Source organism: Cervus canadensis, chromosome 21 (genome assembly GCF_019320065.1).
Source record: "Cervus canadensis isolate Bull #8, Minnesota chromosome 21, ASM1932006v1, whole genome shotgun sequence".
In the NCBI taxonomy this organism is placed as follows: domain Eukaryota; kingdom Metazoa; phylum Chordata; class Mammalia; order Artiodactyla; family Cervidae; genus Cervus; species Cervus canadensis.
The window spans coordinates 21,412,589-21,432,267 of record NC_057406.1 but is presented as its reverse complement, the minus strand read 5'-3'; the positions used below and the strand labels follow the sequence as shown (position 1 = coordinate 21,432,267).

The window sequence follows — 19,679 nt, the reverse complement described above, 5'->3', positions numbered from 1 at the left end:
AGCAAATATGAAAACAGATCAACAAAGATTAAAGACAAAGAAATAGATCTTCAGTGACCTGTGGGAACAATATGAAATGGTCTAAAAGAGATCAACTGGAGTTCAAGAAAGTGAGAATTTTTTTTTTTTAATGGAGGAGGATTTTTACCTCCCATCAACACATTCTTAAAAAATCTATTATTTTAAAGCAAATTAGGGATTCTGATGGTGGTAGTTTAGTTGCTAAGTTGTGTCTGACTCTTGTGACTCTATGGACTGTAGTCTGCCAGGCTCCTCTGTCCATGGAATTTTCCAGGCAAGAATACTGGAGTGGATTGCCATTTCTTTCTCCAGGGGATCTTCCCAACCTAGGGATTGAACCCACATCTCTGGCATTGGCAGGCAGATTCTTTACCACTGAGCCACCAGGGAAGCCCCAGAAATTCTGATATCCTATCCTAAATACTTATGTGTTCATGTAAGAAAATAAGATGATTTTCCTGCAGTCATTTTAACATTGTCAAACAAGAAAAAACAGAAAGAATGAGGCAAAAAAAAAAAAATGAAGAAATAATGGCCAAACTGTCCTCAATTTGTTAACAGCAGCAGCAATATACAAACTTAAAGATTCACGAAGCTCAGCAAATTCCAAATAGGATAAATACAAAGAAAGCCACATCCAGGCACACAGTCAAACTGCTGAAAACCAAAAATAAACAGAAAATCTTGAAAGCAACCAGATAGAAAATATACAGGGGGAAAGTTACACCAATTATGGCTAACTTCTTTTTTAAACAACTAGAAAGAGAGTGTGCAAGCATGTGCACAAGAAAAATAAGGACAGACTTACCTGGTGGTGTAGTAGCTAAGACTCTATGCTCCCAATGCAGGGGGCCTGAATTTGATCCCTGGTCAGGGAACTAGACCCCACATGCCACAACTAAAGAGTGTGCATGCCTCAGCTAAGACCCAGTGGTGCCAAATAAATAAATAATTAAAAATAAAATATCAAAAAAGAAAAGATATGGATGGAGACCTATAGATTGAAAGAGACTCAAGAAACACGCCAACTGTTTGCAATAAACAAACAGATCCTTGCTTAGATTCTGATTCAAACCAACTGTAAAAACATTTATGCAATAGCTGGGAAAATGTGACATTAAGAAAATAGCTGATGATATTGAGGAACTATTAGTTTTCAGGTGATATGGCTCAGTGGTTATGATTTTATAAGGGAATTAAGGTGCTTAATCAACCTTGCAAGGGTATAGGTTGGGATGACAAGTCCTAACTTCCTCACTTTAATCTCAATGCAGACAAAAACTTGCAGGACACTGATTAGCCCAGGGAGTTAACTTTAATGGCTGAAATTATTAGTATGACAGAAATGATCTGCAATCATCTGGAGATGAGGCAAATTTTTCTTTTCATAGCTAATATGGATGTCAATTCTGCATCCACAAAAATGAATTTCTCCTTTGTCCACGTCACAGAATATGATCACTGTAAGCAATATTTAAGACAGTTGCATTTTGAAGTTTCATATATTTTCTTCCAAATGCCATTTATAGATTGTCTCCCTTTCCTTAAAAGCTTATTAAGGTTTAAAAATACTTAAGGATGATGAAGACCATGTACTGAGAAATCCTATTTCCTGAATCCATTTCCTGTCTTACAAATTTCAAAATGGACACAGGCTTTGGCCAGCAGCCTGGTTACCTGCAGGTTTTCTTTGATGTCCCAGGCGTCAAGGCTCAGTGGATGGGTGTGCACTTGGGGCAAGCCTTAGGAAGTCTGGGAGGACTATGAGAGGAAGAACTTTTCATGCCAAGGGTAAAAGAGGAACTGATGTAATGTCCTGGAGAGATTTCACTCTCTGTTCCTGCCCAGATTTTGGGAACAATGAGGGAGGGAGACAGTACTCTGGCTTATCCAACTCTGATGTTACTTTTGACTCAGGATCTGGGCAGAAACAGGACTTGGATGGGCTTGATTTATTTATTTCTCTGCAGACACCACTGAAAGAGGAAGTACTTGATGAAGTTGATAACATTAACTGTGGAGAACTGGAACAGAGGGTATTTAATTCCAGGCTCCTGGTGGTCTGGGCACAACCACTGTCAAGGCTGAAAGGTCTGCAATGAGCCCTTCCAAGCTTTGTTGCAGTTTGCAAAAAGCACGCGCCCACGTATGGAGATGGCTCTGATGTTGCTACCCTGCTGCCTCTGTTATTATAAGTTGGCAGCAGGGTATGGAAACTTATGAGACCAGAGCCGCCAGGCAGAGAAGCTCCGGACACAGGAAATGCACTGAGCGGACAGTGGGTGCATTAAATCCCCTAGATGTAGGAGTCTTCTGTCTAAAACAAGAAGATGTTTTTTTGGTCTGGCCTTGATGTCTGGGTTTGTTCTTGGTGAACTGCCCAGCTGGAAAACTGGGAAATTATCCACATTGCCCTTGGTCTGAAGGTCTTGATATGGTAGGGAAACGTACAAGGAAGAGAGAGGAAAGGCCACATACAATTGGTCACTTGGGACTTAGAAAGGGGGTGGGGTGCGGTGGGGCAGGGAATGTAGCTGGGACTGGTAGGGGACCTCCTTCTGGTGGAAAGGACTTTCTGACCCCAACCCTTTCTCCTTGTAGACCTCTTCTAGACACGAATAACCCCTTCTTCTCACTACCAAAAAGCCCCCAATAAGGTAGGACCTTAAATGCGAAGGTCACAAAAAGAGGTCTGATTTCTTTTCTCATCCTTTTTCCTTTTATTTATTAGTGAAGTTTCTTTACTTAAAATTCATCAAAATTCAACCCCATTTAATCACACTGGGTTTCCTTGGTGGCTCAGATGGTAAAGAATCTGCCTGCAAGGCAGGAGACCCAGGTTTGATCCCTGGGTTGAGAAGATCCTCTGGAGAAGGAAATGCCTACCCACTCTGGTATTCTTGCCTGGAGAACTGCACGGAGTCCATGCAGTCCTAAAGAGTCCGATGTGACTGAGTGACTAACACTTTACACTTATTCACATGATGTAATGAATAACTGGTAGACCTTAAGAACAAAGCAAAACTGCCTTTGGTTAAACTCTTGGTTTTTGACTAGCAAATTTCCAGGGTAGAGCAGAGGCTAAGGTCAAGTTTACGTCTCCCGCACCAGGATCACATTTCCCTGTTGTGTTATCCCTAAGGCTATGGATGATAATAGGAGCCATTGGTCAGGGAGATACAAATCAACAGGCCCAGCAGGTAACTCTCACTCATCATCCTCAGTACACTGGGATCCAGATTTTTTTCTCCCTGAAAACACCATTTCCCAGCAGCTCTGTAAAAGAGTAGCAGAAACCATGTGTGATATAAAGACCTACACAAAAATGAAAGACTCTAGGTCTTGAGATGGAATTGAAAATAGATTTCATACATATACTCAGGCTCTGTAACCTGTTATGAGTTGATTTGTGCTCCCCCACCCCCAAATTCATGTGTTGAAGTCACCACCCCCTAGTACTCCAGAAAGAGATCTTATTTGGGAAAAGGGTCATTGCAGATGTATTTAGGTAAGAGGAGGTCATACTGGAGTTGGGGGCCCCTGTTCTGACATGACTGCTGCCCCCCTGAATGGGGGAGGCTGGACACAGACATGCACATGTTGCCCGACTGGAGAGGTATGTTTTATCACAGTCCTTACAATAAGAACTGAAGCAAAGACCTTTCGGCGATGCCAACAATATGTGTGGTAGTCTTTCAGATGCACAGTATATGAAGAGTAAGGAAACGAGGTCCTGGCTCTCAGGGGTATCATAGTCTCATGGAGAAGGCAGATGTGGCAAAATGACAACAAAAGCCTACGGGTGCTAAATGAAGACACAGGAGGTAAGCCACGCAAGACCCATAAGCCAAGGATCTCCAAAAATCACTGGCAAACCACCAGATGCTGGGAGAGACATAGCACAGATATCCCCCCAGCTTCAGAAGGAACCCATCCTGCTGAGACCTTGCTCTTGGACTTCCGGCCTCTAGAACTCTGAGGCAATGCACTTCCGTTGTTCAAGCCACCCAGTGTGCAGCAGCCCTAGAAACTACCCCCGCTATTGCCTTTCCAAGATGTTCAGCTAAGACTTCCCACCGACCCTGTGCCTGCCCATTTCAGAGTTCCCATCTCACTCAACTCCCCCATCACATTCAGCGGTCACTGAATTCCCCTGTAGGCCCCGAGAAGAAAACTGCCCTAGCTTGGAGTATAGGATTCACACAGGTCTGAGGTCAAACACAGTAAATCCTCTGGAAGTGTCCAGAATTTTATAATCATTGGGTGAAAGGGGTTGAAAGAAACTAAACATGGGAATTCCCTGGCTGTCCAGGGGTTAGGACTCTGTGCTCTCACTGCTGAGGGCCCAGGTTTGATCCCTGGTTGGGGAACTAAGATCACACAAGCTGTGTGGTGTGACCAAAAACCAAAAAAGAAACAAAACAGGGGACGTGTAGGGCTCTGAGGCTTAATCTTCATCACTGTGTGCGGGACGGCCTCCAAAGGGCCACCCCTGTTGGTGGTGAAGACAGTGTGGGCAAGTCCACATCAGCCATAGAGGAGGCTTTGTGCTCCTGGCTGGACACTGGCTCTGCTCTTCGCAGGGGGTGCAGAGGAGTTTCCTTCTGTCTCAAGAAAGCCCCGCAAGAGAAGTGAATGGAGAAATCAGGGATCAGGCTGTAGATGAGCCAAGTGGCCATTTGGAGGTAAACACCGTGAGCCATTTACAGGGAGGGGGTAAGGCAGCATGAGGGTCAGAGGGGAAAGAGCAAGATCATGTCATCAGAGGACTTCCTTCTCTGGAGGTGAATCCAGTCCCCCGCTAGGCCCCCTTGTGTGCACGCCTGCTAAGTTGCTTCAGTCATGTCCAACTCTTTGCGACCCCATGGACTGTAGCCCACCAGGCTCCTCTGTCCATGGGATTCTCCAGACAAGAACACTGGAGTGGATTGCCATGCCCTCCTCCTGGGGATTTTCCTGACTCAGGGACTGAACCCGTGTCTCTTACCTCTCCTGCATTGGCAGGGAGTTTCTTTACTACTGGCACCACCTGGGAAGCCCTCTGAGCCCTTATCTCAAAGAAATCAGGTGGCATTTCCCAAGGGGTAAGAGGAAGGACTGATGTTGAAGCTGAAACTCCAATACTTTGGCCATCTGATGCGAAGAGCTGACTCACTGGAAAAGACCCTGATGCTGGGAAAGATTGAGGGCAGGAGGAGAAGGGGACGACAGAGGATGAGATGGTTGGATGGCATCACCGACTCGATGGACATGAGTTTGAGTAAACTCTGGGAGTTGGTGATGGACAGGTAGGCCTGGTGTGCTGCGGTCCATGGGGTCGCAAAGAGTCAGACACGACTGCATAACCGAACTGAACTCACATCTCCTGCATTGGTAGGCAGGTTCTTTACCTCTGAGCTGCCAGGGAAGCCCCACATAGCTATCTAACTTACACCTAACTCATCTCATGCAGATAAAATGGGTCACCAACCAAAGAAAAGCAATCTATTTAAAATGAGGTTTTCACCATGAAACAAGTGAATGACGCTAATCTTGGTTTGACTACTAAGAGGGGTAATATTATCAAAAGTTCTTGATGAGATAAACGAGAACTGATGCTCAACATTTCTGAGCATCACCAGACAGGACATTGTTCTGTTTTTCTGGATTTTAGTCGCCCACGACACTGAAGGTAGAGAATGTGTCTTATTCATCTTCATATCACCCAGGGAGACTCAGTCCTTAGGACTTGAGAGTTCTAAGATCTGAGACCATTTGGTTGAATTTCCTGTCTTGTAACTGGGGTGACTAAGGGAGAGAGAAATGAGAATCTGAGCCCTTATGACTGTTACAGCAGGAGAGAGGATAAGAACCTGGTTTCCTGATGGCCAGGTCCCATTCTTTAAAACATTATTTCTAAGCTGACCATGTGTCTAGAGTCCCATTTCACTGGCCTAAGTGTCTGGGTACGGATTATCTTAGTTATATAATAGTGCCTTCCCCACCCCTTCCATGACTATGTAAGAGTGAAAATGTTAGTCCCTCAATCATGCCTGACTCATTGCGACCCCCATAAACTGTAGCCCACCAGGCTCCTCTGTCTATGGGATTCTCCAGGCAAGAATACTGGAGTCCTTCCCTTCTCCAGGGGATCTTCCCAACCCAGGGATTGAACCAGGGTCTCCCACACTGCAGGCAGATTCTTTGCCACTGCACCACCAGGGAAGCTCAGTAACTAAGTAAGGGAAGAGAAGGATGCGGGTTCTCCTGGATGAAGGTGGTAATCTGAGTACTGCTTAGGCCCAAGTTATGGCATAGTTGTAGAATAGTGTACGTCGCAGAGATCATGAATGTCTACAAAAGGAGGGATCTGAATTCATGGGTCACCCTCCTCTCCCATCAGAGCCTCTGAGCTAACAGTGACCTCCTGGCTTGGTACTGCCATGCGGATGCCAGCACAGAAGGGAAAACGGCGGTGTAATGTCCTCACATGGGGTATCTGCAAGGAACTGTTGCTGGGATAAACAAGATGTGCTTGTCCTGTGATATAAATTCCCACTGTGAAATCATGAAAGTCTGAATTGGTCAAGTCAATGGCAGTGACGAGGGGAAGACATGGGGGGAGGTGGGGTGGAGGAGTGAATGTGGCTTTGTTTCCAGGTCACTCTGCACCCCTCATGGTGCCAGCCTGTTGAGGGTCTCAGCTCTGTGTCAAGTCAACAGCAACACACTTTTACATTGTTCTGTATCCCCAATTATGTAACACAAAGCATTGGGCATGTAATATTGGATGCTTATAATTTCACTTTACAAACTTTCTCCCCCCAAGATCAGATCTTTCTGTATGTTAACAAATGCCCACATTAATGTGTTACCAGGTTTCCCTGGTGGCTCAAACGGTAAAGTGTCTGCCTGCAATGCGGGAGACCCAGGTGCGAAGCCTGGGTCAGGAAGATCCCCTGGAGAAGGAAATGGCAACCCACTCCAGTAGTCTTGCCTGGAAAATTCCATGGACAGAGAAGCCTTGTAGACGACAGTCCATGGGGTTGCAAAGAGTCAGACACGACTGAGCGACTTCACTTCACTTCACTTCACTTCATTCATGATAGAAGGGCTTCCCTGGTAGCTCAGATGGTAAACAATCTGCCTGCAATGCGGGAGACTCAGGTTTGATCCCTGGTTGGGAAGATCTCCTGGAGAAGGGAATGGCAACACACTCCGGTAGTCTTGCCTGGAGAATTCTTTGAACAGAGGAGCCTGGGGGGCTATAGTCCATGGGGTTGCAGTGAGTCAGACACCACTGAGCAACTAACAGTTTTTCTTTCATTCATGATATAACAGTATTGATCCTAGGGCCAACTCATGTTAAGCTGGATATATTTTCTTTTTGATGGAAAAGAAAGGAAAGGTGGTTGGAAGTAGGGACCTTGTACACATCCCTTCACCTCTCCAGTTGGTCCCTTTTTGTCACCAAATCCACCCATACATCTGGAGTTTGGGGCCGGCAGGCTCCTCATATCACCTCGTGCCTGATACAGCTCTTCTCACGTGATCCCATCTGACAGAGACCTATGCTCCTTTCTATGTGTCCTCCTGCTTATGTGAGAGCAAGTGAAGGAGCAGGGCGGATAGCACGATCATGATTCCTGGCCATCAGCTCGAAGGAACCGTCTCTGAGAAGAGGCTACTTTTAGGGGCAGGTCTGGAGCAGAGCTATCTGGTCCACAAGGCGATGGATCAGCCCTTGACCTTGGCCTCCTTAGCTCCATCCTTTTACCTACTGAGCTCACTACTGCCAACAGCACAGCACTTGAGGGCATAGCTCACTAGGGCGTTTTGGGTAGTGCATTTGTATTTTCTTGGTGGGAGACGGGCTCGGAGAGGGGCTGGTGTTCCCTACTGAGTGGCTCCTGCCAATGAGAACAACAAACAACACCTGCTCAGGAGTCAGATTAGGCCGAGGGGAGGAGGGAGCTGTCATGAGGTGAGGCTATCGGCCACCAATCACAGCTGAGGATAAAAAGGGGAAGAGAAATTCCAAATGGGAGTTTTCCTTTTTATAAATAATGAGAAAAAGAGAAAACAGACAAAAGGACAAAGAGAAAACAAATAAAAGACAACCCCACTCCCAACTGGATTTCCCAGGTGGCATTAATGGTAAAGAACCTGCCTGCAATGCAGGAGGCGTAAGAGATGCGGGTTCGATCCCTGGGTTGGGAAGATCCCCTGGAGAAGGGAATGGCAACCCACTCCAGTATTCTTGCCTGGAGAATCCCAGACAGAGGAGCCTGGTGGGCTATAGTCCATGGGGTTGCAAAGAATTGGTCACAACTGAAGTGACTTAGCACACACGCACCACCCCCAACAAGCCATCACACACATTTTGTATCTGAAGACGCAGGCTACATACTCTGCTTCTTGCCCTAATATCAAGCTTCAGTAAACTCACCTCCTGCTCTCTGGAGTAGCTATTGGCTACTATGCAAATGTATAGGGCAGGAAGGGTAAAAAAGCAGAGAAACCAAACCGGGGTTGAGAGGCAGCAGCTAAATTCAGCAAAGGTAACGCTGGGGAAGACAGGCTGAGAGGCACAGACAGAGGGAGCCTGCAAGAAGCACAGGTTTATTCTCCATCACGGAGGCGAGGGGACCCGCTGTGAAACGCTTGGCACACGAAAGAGATGCCGGTCAGGTCGCCTGGAGCCAGGCTCTGTTTTGTGAAGTGTTAATTAAGAAAACACATAACTTCTCATTTTTTAATTTGCCAACAATGAAACAAAAATAGTGCTGCTCTGGGGGATGCTCCATCAGTTTAAGGAAATGCCTCTAGAAAAACAAACAAACAAAAAACACAGGGTTTTAGGCCCCTCATAATCTGGTCCGAAGGATACATTTAAAAGAACTACTTTGGTTCCCAATTCAGGCAGAAAGATGTGGAGGAAATGCTCCCAGGAGGCCTGATACCTTGCAGTTCAACAGAACAGGGAGCAGAGGAAGATTTTTTACACCCTATTTCTGTCCCCAAACACCTGCTGTGGAGCTCTGTCCGGGGCCACAATTCAATTCTGGTCTTTTGTTCTGGTTTCTACCAGTAATTTGATAAGAACCATGTAACTGGCCAGAGCTGAGTGGTGCCTGGAACGTCTGAACTAAGTCTTCCCACTGAACACACGGCAAGACGCTGCCTCCGGAGCACGAGGATGAGACCCCTTGGACCCCCATCGAGTTCACAGGGTTTGGGTCTCTTTTCTTCCCCCAGCACATGTGACCCTCTGCTCAAAATCTTCAATGACTCCCTATTACTTTGCTCCACAGCCCAGAAATCAAAGTCCTCCATGTCCTGCTTCTAATCTTACCTCCTTGGACTGGTTCTACAGCAGCGAAATGTGGATCACTGTTGAGACAGGGGGATGGCTCACAGGGCTTTAGTTAGTTTATTCTCCCTATTTGGGGTCTGTTTGAAATCTTTCATCACCAAAGGTAGGGGGAAAAGAAAGATAAGCTCTGTAACCCCAGTCACATGAATGCTCTCGATTCCAAGGATGTAACTCCATCTTGGGTCCTCCTGGAATGTTCCCCCACTTCATTCCTGCTTATCAGAACTTCAAGGAGACCTGCAGGCCACCTCCTTTGTGATGCTAAACCTGATGCCTGCACTGGCTGTCATCTCCCCTTCCACCTTCTCTTTATGGTGCCTGTTATAGCTATTCTTTGTTATTGACCTGCGTATCTATCTCATCTCCTCCCCGAGACTGGGAGTTGCAGAGAACCAAAGAGAGACCTTATTCACCTTGGCATTTCCCTTAGGGTCTCAAACACAGTCAGTACTCAGCAAATGCTGGTCAAATGAAAAATGAATCACGTGAATAAGAACAGAGAGACAGCGGAAGCTCTGGGGCTAGGCTACATCTCGGACGAGAGAGTCGCCTCCCGGGTACCTTCTTCATGGTTCTGGTGAAGAATGACTTCCTGCTGCGTGTGTATCGAGTTCCCGGGGTGGAAGAACGGTGAGAAAAGAATCCGGGGTTTCCTCTGCTTCAGAATATGCTGAAGGAGTTCATAGAGCACATCACCTGGGGAGAAAAAGCAGAGAGAAACAGGGAAATGGGAGTGTTCCGTTCAACAACTATTTGCTGAGCTCTAACTCTGCGCCTGCCACTGTCCTAAAGACATGATGTTGAGGAAGGCAGGTCTGTCCACGGGGAGCTTACAGAGGATAGGATGTGGCACTAAAACTCAGAAAGTCAGAGCCATGTGGGACTTTTTAAAAACTTTTTTGATTATGAAAGTCACATACAAAAAAGGAATAGGAAGGTAGAAAGAAAACAAAAGTCATCTATAATCTATTCCTAAGAAACAAGAACCCTGTTAATACTATATACAGTATGTTTTTGCTGAAGAATTGATGCTTTCAAACTGTGGTGCTGGAGAAGACTCTTGAGAGTCCCTTAGACAGCAAGGAGATCAAACCAGTCAATCTTAAAGGAAATCAAACCTGAATGGTCACTGGAGGGACTGGTGCTGAAGCTGAAGCTCCAATGCTTTGGCCACCTGATGCTGGGAAAGATTGAGGGCAGGAGGAGAAGCGGGTGACAGAAGATGAGATGGCTGGATGGCATCACTGACTCAGTGGACATGAGTTTGAGTTTGAGCAAACTCTGGAAGATGGTGAAGGATAGAGAAGCCTGGTATGCTGCAGGTCATGGGGTCGCAAAGAGTTGGACACAACTGAGCGACTGAACAACAACAGTATATGATATAGTTATAGAATTAGAATCAAGCTTATCATAGTTGAGTATCTTTTTCCCTCCACATCATTCAACTGCTTTAGTAACTGCAATATAACAGCCTGTCATAGGGATGTACCAGACTTTATTAGAAACTTAAATTGTCTCAACTTATTGCTATTCCTTTTATTAAAAAAATAAATATTTCTATTTGCATTTTAGATTATTCAAAGAAGATAAAGTCATTAAGGATGAAAAGTTTTAATGTTTCAATGACAATTCATGGATTCTTCATAGAAATCTTCCCAACAGAAAAAAAAAAAAAAAAAGTGCCTTTTTCTAATCCACCCCAATCCCAGGCAGGAAAAGAATAAATATGAAAAAAAAATTTACAAGTCTAATCAGAGGTGCTAACTATTAATATTAAAGATACCCTATAATGAACTAGCATATTCTGGGAAGCTCAAACTTATGCTTCCTTCTAAAAATACATACAGGCATTGCTCCCAGGTTCCACCATCCCAAAAAATCATTTTTGGATGTCAGCCTCTCGCAGAGGATGGGAGGGGCTGGTTTGAACTGGGGGCCTTCTGTGCTGATATATTTTGTATTTGAAGTGTCCACTGAGCAGTTAGTTAGCAAAAAAAGAAAAGAAAGAAAGAAAGAAAAGCTGTCCTGGTCTTGTCCCTCCCCTTTGACTTAGCTCCAAGTTCAAAAACGCAGGTGGGTGCCTCAACACCCCTTCGACGTGGGTGATTAGTCTTAAAAATACCGCAGGCTTTTCTGACTGTCCCCCTACGCCCTTCCACACACAGATACGCAGTCAACAATTGTACCAAACAATGGGCTTTTTGTCTCTAATTTTAGCCATTTTTAACAGATACTTTAATTAACAACTTAATCTAACTGCATATTTTGGGCTGTGGCTAAATTTTTGTTTTTTCCCCTTCAACTCAGCCTGAACCTGAGAAACATTTCAAATGAATTCCTTTGTTTCTGCAAACTTCTGCACCTTTTCTATCTGTACCAAATAAAGTTCCATGATACCCCATCCTAAGTGATTCCTGAGATACGCTTGGGTTTCGCTTTTGTTTCTTCCTCTATCTTTGAATTTTGGTCATTATATTAATATAACTTACTGCCACTATTAGGGAATGGCAACCCCCTCTAGTATTCTTGCCTGGAGAATCCCATGGACAGAGGAGCCAGATGGGCTACAGTCCAAGGGGTCAAGAAGAGTCGGACACAACTGAACAACTAACACTTTTACTGCCACTATTTATGACTGTGATCGAACAGAGCAAAAAGCCTTTAAGAACAGAAGACCTCATGTCATTGGGTCTTTCCTCTCACTGACACGGGCGAGGAGCCGCAGAGGTGTTCTGAACCAGACTCGAGAACGTTTGTGTGTCTGAGGGAGCGTGGTGGCACAACTGCGGCTGGGAGGCTCTGGAGCTCATCTAATTCAGACCCAGTAGTCATGGTGACGCTGCTGCTGACGAGATGAGGATACAGAGCCTGAAATACCGTCCTATTTTAATGATTCATATTTTAATCGCTCACAAAAATAAGTCTCTAATCAACACTTTGTTTCTTGGGGTTTAGCGTAAATGTCTTCCTGAACTTTTCCCATTTACACGGCCTCACATAGCTGGTGTTCTATCCTGTGGGTTTGAGCAAAGCTTTATTTTGGTAGTAGCCTGAGAGAAAACGAAAACCCTGGGAAAAAAAAGAAAAAAGTGTTCCAGATGATTACTAAGAAAAATGGGCAGTAATTAACGTGCCCATTTAGAAAGGGGAGGCCAGGAAATGCAGATGGAGTGTGTGTGAAGGTGGCGGACTTTGCTGGTTTGGAGGCAGGCTGGTGTGCGGCGAGGGCCCTGGGGCCTGGGCTGCGGGATGAGCCTCCCCCAGGCGACCTTGAGCAGGTACCTGACTTTCTGGGAAATGCAAATGTCCCCCTCAGAGGAGGATGTCGAGCAGCAGGGTCTGGGTGCATGTGACACCTGGCCCCTCCTTGGAGGTCACTCCAAGGGCTCTGAGTAGGGAGCGGGCATCACTTTCTTTTCCATTTCTCTGTAGATACAGAGAAAGCGAGTCTACAAAGCGGATGTCCTTTAAGTTCTCCAGGCATCAGTTCCTCATCTGTAAAACGGCAGAATTAGCAGCATCTGGGCTTCCCTGATAGCTCAGCTGGTAAAGAATCCATCTTCAATGTAGGAGACCCTGGTTCAATTCCCGGGTCGGGAAGAGCCCCTGGAAAAGGGATAGGCTACCCACTCCAGTATTCTTGGACTTCCCTGGTGGCTCAGAGAGTAAAGAATCTGCCTGCAATGTGGGAGATCTGGGTTCGATTCCTGGGTTGGGAAGATCCTTCCTGGAGAAGGGAATAGCAACCCACTCCAATATTTTTGCCCAGACAATGGACAAAGGAGCCTGGGAGTGGGGCTACAGTCCATGGGGCCACAAAGAGTCGGACACAACTGAGTGACTAAGTACAACACAGCACAGTAGCATCTTCCTCCCAGGAGGGCTTCCCAGATGGCTCAGCGGTAGAAAACCTGCCTGCCGATGCAGGAGATGTGGGTTCGAGCCCTGGGTGGGGAAGATCCCCTGGAGAAGGAAATGGCAACCCACTCCAGTGTTCTTGCCTGAGAAATCCCATGGCCAGAGGAACCTGGCAGGCTCCTGGGGTCACAAAGAGTTGGACACGACTGAGCAGCTAAACAACAATAATGATAACAACCACCACTTTTCAGGGGGCCTATGAGGACCCAGCGAGGTAATCAGGTAATACACTCATCACAGCATCTGACAAACAGTGAGAACCCAGCAAACACCAGCTGCTGTGTGACCGCCACTATCTCCACTATTATTATAGATATTATTAAAGTGGTTTAGGACAGACCTGTGGACCCTGAGGGAGAACAAAGCAGGAGTGTCTGGGTCATGGTCACGGTTATGTTCCCCTTTTAGAAAAGGCAAGGCGGACTGAGGCCATTCCCCCATCTTGGTCTCTCGGGACGCCTCACCCTGGCTAAGCGGGGCTGACCTGTGCTCTGCCGCCTACTTCCCCAGGCCCTTGTGCTGCCTCTCTGCAGCCTTTCATCCAAAAATTGGCAAAGGGAGCCAGGCAGAGAAGGCTCCTCTTTGAGTGAGTTGGGGAGAGGAGGTCAGGCAGAGCTCGGCCAGTTCCTTACCTAAGTTTCAAGAACTAGTAAGACAGCATTTGGAAGTGACACCTGTGACAGCTAGCTAAAGGGTGGGAGCCCGGGCCCAGGGTCCCAGGTTAGGGAAAAACATGATTCTAAGACCGTAGAGTACTGAACCAGTCCATCCACAGACATGTTTCCCTGGCGACCAGGAGCTCAGTTGGGGATCGTGGCTGGCTTAGCACAAACATCACTACTCTGGGGCAAAACCAACCCACTGTGTGTGCCTGGCAGGAATATTTTGTGCCCGATAATGACTTGGAATCTTAGGATTCTACAAGTTTCTTAGATGGAGTCGAACCTGTGTTCAGCAAAAGCCCCCTGCCAAGAAGTAGCTTTGGCTGAGTACTTCCATGATGGGCAGCCAGCCACAGCATAAGCAAACCATTTTTGGACAGCTCTAGTCGCTAGAAGGTTCCTCTGCTGGGCTGGAAGCTGGCCTCTGTAATCTTATGTACCTCGGTTCCTAGTTTTTGGCTTTTGGAGCAGCACAGCATGTGTGTCCCATCTGCAACAGTTTCCTAAATAAATAAAGGTGCCCCCCCATCCTTTTCCATCTTCACTGGCCCCCAGTTCCTCCAGCACCCAGTATGCTTTCTGGCTACATTCTGAAAATCTTCATATACACAGGAGATGACATCTCAAAAGTGATATTAACAAAAAGATCGCTGGAATAAAGAAGATATTTAAAAAGAAGTTATATTTATTTGCCTGCTATATAAAGAGTATGAGCCATATATCTAACAAAGCAAATGACCACTGGCCTGAATTCAAGGCACTTGTTCAAGAAACTCTTGGCCTATTCAGTCCTTGATAAATCTTCTCTGTCTTCCCAGAAAAGAAATAACTAGTACTAACCCTAAAAGATGCTTCCATTGTACTAAGCAATGAAACCAAGGCTATTGTTTAAGGGACAATAGCTTTTGTGGGTTTCTCCCTCAATCTTCAAGCAAACACACAAGGTTCATGTATCCACATGCACAAGTGGGTTTGCTGTGAAGCTAGTGAGTTTCAGGGGCCTTCATTTGCATAGTCCCAGGAAAGGAAACCTAGGGGACTTTCCTACCAGGCTCAGTGGTTAAGGATCCGCCTGCCAATGCAGGGGTCATGGGTTTGATCCCTGGTCCAGGCAACGAAGCCCCTCCCCTACAACTACTGAAGCCCACACGGCCTACAGTCTGTGCTCTGCAACAAAAGAAGCCACCACAATGAGAAGCCTGCACACCACAACTAGAGAGTAGCCCCCACTTGTCTCAACTAGAGAAAGCCCGTGCACAGCAGCAGAGAGCCGGCACACCACAAACAAATAAAATTTAAAAAAAGAAACAAAAGGAAACCTAGAACTGTGTGTCTTCAAATTATAACTTCAGGTCCTATAAACCCTAGATATACTCCTAGATACATGCATACACACACACACACACACACACACACACACAGAAACCCACAAACTAAACACATATATACAATTTTGTGTACACTGTATACACAGTATCAAGTATACAAGGTATACAAGGTATCAGTGACCTTGATGTTATAACCTAGGCATCTGCTTTGAGAATCCTAAATTCTATTGTTTTATTTGCAATTTGTTTGAAAGGAGCAGTAGAGTGAACAAAACTGCTGCAAGTTGCCTTAGCAATTTTACCAGTGTCTGAAGACCAAGAACATAAAGATGCTGTTTAGAGGGTTAAACTTACCTATGTTTCTTTACTTTTAGAAGAAAGAGCTTGGGGTCTGGAGCAAGGGAGCCCAGGTTTGAATCCCGGTTCCTCTATTCATTAGCTGCATGTCCTGAGGCAAACTACCTTTTCTCTTTGAGCCTTGGTTCAAGGCTTAAATATTCCTTTGTATCAGATGAGAACAATGCCTAGACTTGGCAGGGCTGTTATGAGGATTAAATGAGATGATGTGAATAAGCGTCAGGCCCAGGTCTGCTCTCCTATGTGCTCAGGAGATGGTACCCCTTGTGACTAGGATAATCATTAACTGACGTGTCTCCAAAAAAAATCTTGAAACTATTTGCTCTGCTTCAATACTTTCTGTCTTTCAAGGACACACATAAGTTTCATAAAGTCACATTCATAAGAATGGAATTTTTTTCCAGCTGACATAATTTCATACACATATTTCTAGTTCATTGTTTTTTTCCCCTGTCCTAGTGCACAGGGTATCTTCAACTTCTTCCTGTGGGTGTCTTCCCTTTAGCATTTAAGCAGCTCCAAGTGTTTTCTGTCTTCTACACACACACACACACACACACACGTGCGCACACACAAACCCTACTCTGTCCTCACCTTCGCCTCCAGGTGCTGTCCCTGTTTCTCTTCCCATGGCAGCCAAACCTCCCGAGGAGCTGTCCAACTCTGTTATCACTACGCCCGCCTCCCTGCGCTCCCCTGGGCCCTCTGGTCTCCACTCCAACCCTCTCCAAAGTGCTCTTTTTATTTTTTTAAATTGAGGTATAGTTGCTTTACAATGCTGTGTTGCTTTCTGCTTTACAACAAAGTGAATCAGCTAACCCTGGATGTATAGCCCCTTCTTATTTGCAGGAATCGAGATGCAGAAGTAGGGAATGGACATGCGGACACGGGGTGGGGGAGGGGATGAGCCGGAAGACTGGGACTGATGGACGCGCACTGCCACATGTAACAGAGCTAGCTAGTGGAAACCTGTCGTCCAGCTCAGGAAGCTCAGCTTGGTGCTCTGTGACGACCCAGAGGGGTGGGATGGGGGAAGGTGGGAGGAAGGTACAAGGGTGCTCTTGCCAAGGTCACCTCCAGCTCATCAAAAGCCAAAGGGCGATGTGCTTGCCTCTCAGCTACATCATTACCACTAGTCACGGTCTCTCCCTGGCTTAGAACACCCCACAGCTTCAGACACGGCTCATCTCCTGGTTTTCTGCTCTCCCTGCTTCCTCAACCTTTAAGGCTCCCAGGCCTCTCATCGCCTTCCTCCAGGGTAATCTCAGCCCCTCCATGGCTGCCGGCAGCCGGTCTCCACTACATCTACTCCCGTCAGACACCCCGCCTCACCTTCAGAGCCTTCGGTTACCTCCTACACACGTCCTCTTGCCCGTCACCCGGGCATCTCACGTCTTCTGTGTTCGACATAAACGCCTCTACAACCCTCGGTGCTTCCTACTGCAGTAAATCCCCAGCTGACTGGGTCAGAAACCGGGACTCATCCTTGACTCTCTCCTCCTCACTCAACACCACCAAGACTTACAGACCCTGCCTTCTAAATATTCCTTGAATCACCCGCTTTTCCCTGCTGGATGTCTTAGTTTCAGTCACTGCCAATGCATCTACCGACTGCCCTACATCCCACTCCTCAGTTCTGTGTTTCATCAAGCCAGTCTCTGCTTCAGACCATGAATGGCTTCCACCTGTCTTTAAAATAACATTTAAAGTTCTGAACATGACCCATAAGGCCTGTACGATTTACTGAAGTGTCTCAATGAGTGGCTGTAAAGCTATGGTGTATTTCTCTATATTTATATTCTCCATATTTTTTTTAAAGCCAGTCAGTCCCCTACTGGGGGTGGTATGGGCATTTCCAGTTTTCACCGTCATGAATAGAATTACTAAGGGTATCTTTTTTGACTCCCTATTGGATTGCCTCCATGGGAATTTTCTTTTCCTAAAACGGTGTTATCAGTGAAACGGTATGATTAGTTTTAAAGTTCTTATTGTACACTGCTTATTCTCCAGGAGAATCGGACCAATGCAGTGTCATTGACAGGGCTACCCAGCGCTGTCATGGGGTTTTCACAGCGTTTACCTTCTTGAGTTCAGTAGGTTTAAAGCGGAATCTTCACATTATTAAAAACTGGCATTTTTCAGAGGTGACAATTTACTATGTACACATCCTCCCATGAAGATTATCAGAAGTAACACATTCTTACATGTGCAAAGCGTGCTCTTTTCTTTTTCTCTCTCTTCTGTTTTTATTCAGAGATTTTAGTTTCCCTCTGACCAGTTACAAAAAAATAACAGCATATATGGTGTGGGAGGGACACTATTCAGATTTGTCAGAAAACTCTCTGCTGCTCTTTTCCGCCTGTGACAGGTTCAAAATGACGTCTGGGGCCTCAGTCCCTTCAGTTTCATAATAAATTCAACAGTGAAAACACCAACTCAGACACAGGCCTGGGAGATCCCACTGGTGGTCTAAGAACATTCCCATCATGGGACTGCTTGGCATTCCAGCTCTGCTCTGTCTTCGTTTCCAAGCATTCCACTCAATCCATTTTTATAGCCTGATTGAATTACAAATCTTTTAATTTAATACAGAGTGCTTTCTGTGACCATAAAAATAAATTCCTCTTTCACTTAGGAACAAATATTTGAAATTTATTTGATATCTATGTCTTGGACAGAGATCCTGGGGAAAAAAAAAGGGAGCAGGTTGTATAAAATTGCGATATTATACATATGTAATATATATCTAACATAAATATTATATATATATTTAAATATTTACTTATCTGTTTATTTGGCTGAGCCAGGTCTTAGTTGCAGCATGCTGGATTTTTAGTTGTGGCATGTGAACTCTTAATTAGTTGCAGCATGTGGGATCTAGTTTCTGGCCAAGGGTTGAACCCAGGCCCCCCTGCATTGGAAGCAGGGAGTCTTAGCCACTGAACCACCAGGGAAGTCTCTGAATATGATATTTAACAGCAGACTCACTCAGTTAGGAAGACATCTAGAAAGACAACTGCCTTTACCTGCATACAGAAGATAAGGTAAGGTAAACCAAAGAATAAGTTCGTGAGAAAATCTAAATCTTGTGACATAAGTATGCACTATCAACTACAGGAAGTTCTGTACGTTTCACATGTTAATATATGACTCCATATAGCAGAGCGATCCGTCAGTCACTATCAATATTTCACAAATGGGATAAGCCAAACGCTAACAAATTCCCTGAGTTTCCTGTAATTGATTTATCTGGGCACTTTGCTGATGGGTAATACACATTTTTTTGGCTTGTTTTGCTCAAAGACACAGGAAGAGAAGAGAGAGGCAACTCTGGATATCTTCAGTCAAGGGTCGTGTTTGCTGGAAATCCCACACTTCAGGGCTAAAATTCCTCTCTGTGACCCATGCCCTCAGACTCTGTGACTTGAGACTAAAGCAGCCAGTGAACTCAAGCCAGCAAACCACCTACCACTGCTTAATAGAGATTAATAGGCAGGTTGGTTTCCCAGGAAACACATGTAGATACAGACCTTTTTAACCTTTAAAAGAAATTTTACTATCTCTGAAAGTCACAAGCAAAGCACATTTCCAAAGAAAAAGATTCTGGTGGGCTGGAAAGGAAGAAACACTTTGTAACATCACACTCCAGTATGTTAAAAACTCATTTACTTAGTAAAACCCCAATACATTTTTTTTGCTGAATTAAACTGAAGGAACTTTGAACATTTCTTGTTTTTTAAAAGGCATTGATTAAAAAGTCTAATATGAATTAAATTAATAACACTTTTTGTTCATTTAATAAGGGATACATAAATACATCCCACCTGAGTATCTTGCAATGGATAACTCTAAGTGAGAGGATTAATATCAATGCTAACTTGTCTGTTCCTTCTGATTAATGTGTTTTCTCAGTCTCTCAAAGAGATCAAGTCACAGTTGGAGTTACTCATTTCAAGGCATTCAATAAATTCATAAAATTCAATGAAATTCCTTTGAATTGAATCATCCCAGACCATTTAATGTGATAACTACCCAGTC

At 45.2% G+C, this 19,679-nt stretch overlaps 1 protein-coding gene across 2 annotated transcripts in view; it reads right to left on the bottom strand.

Annotated features, from left to right (window-relative positions):
• Positions 1–19,679, bottom strand: part of ETV6 (ETS variant transcription factor 6) — a 276,040-nt gene that overhangs the window by 28,113 nt on the left and 228,248 nt on the right. For both annotated transcript variants that reach the window (XM_043440391.1, XM_043440390.1), the window contains exon 4: positions 9,938–10,072. In XM_043440391.1, coding sequence (XP_043296326.1) covers positions 9,938–10,072 — 135 coding nt within the window. The remainder of the gene's footprint in view (positions 1–9,937; positions 10,073–19,679) is intronic.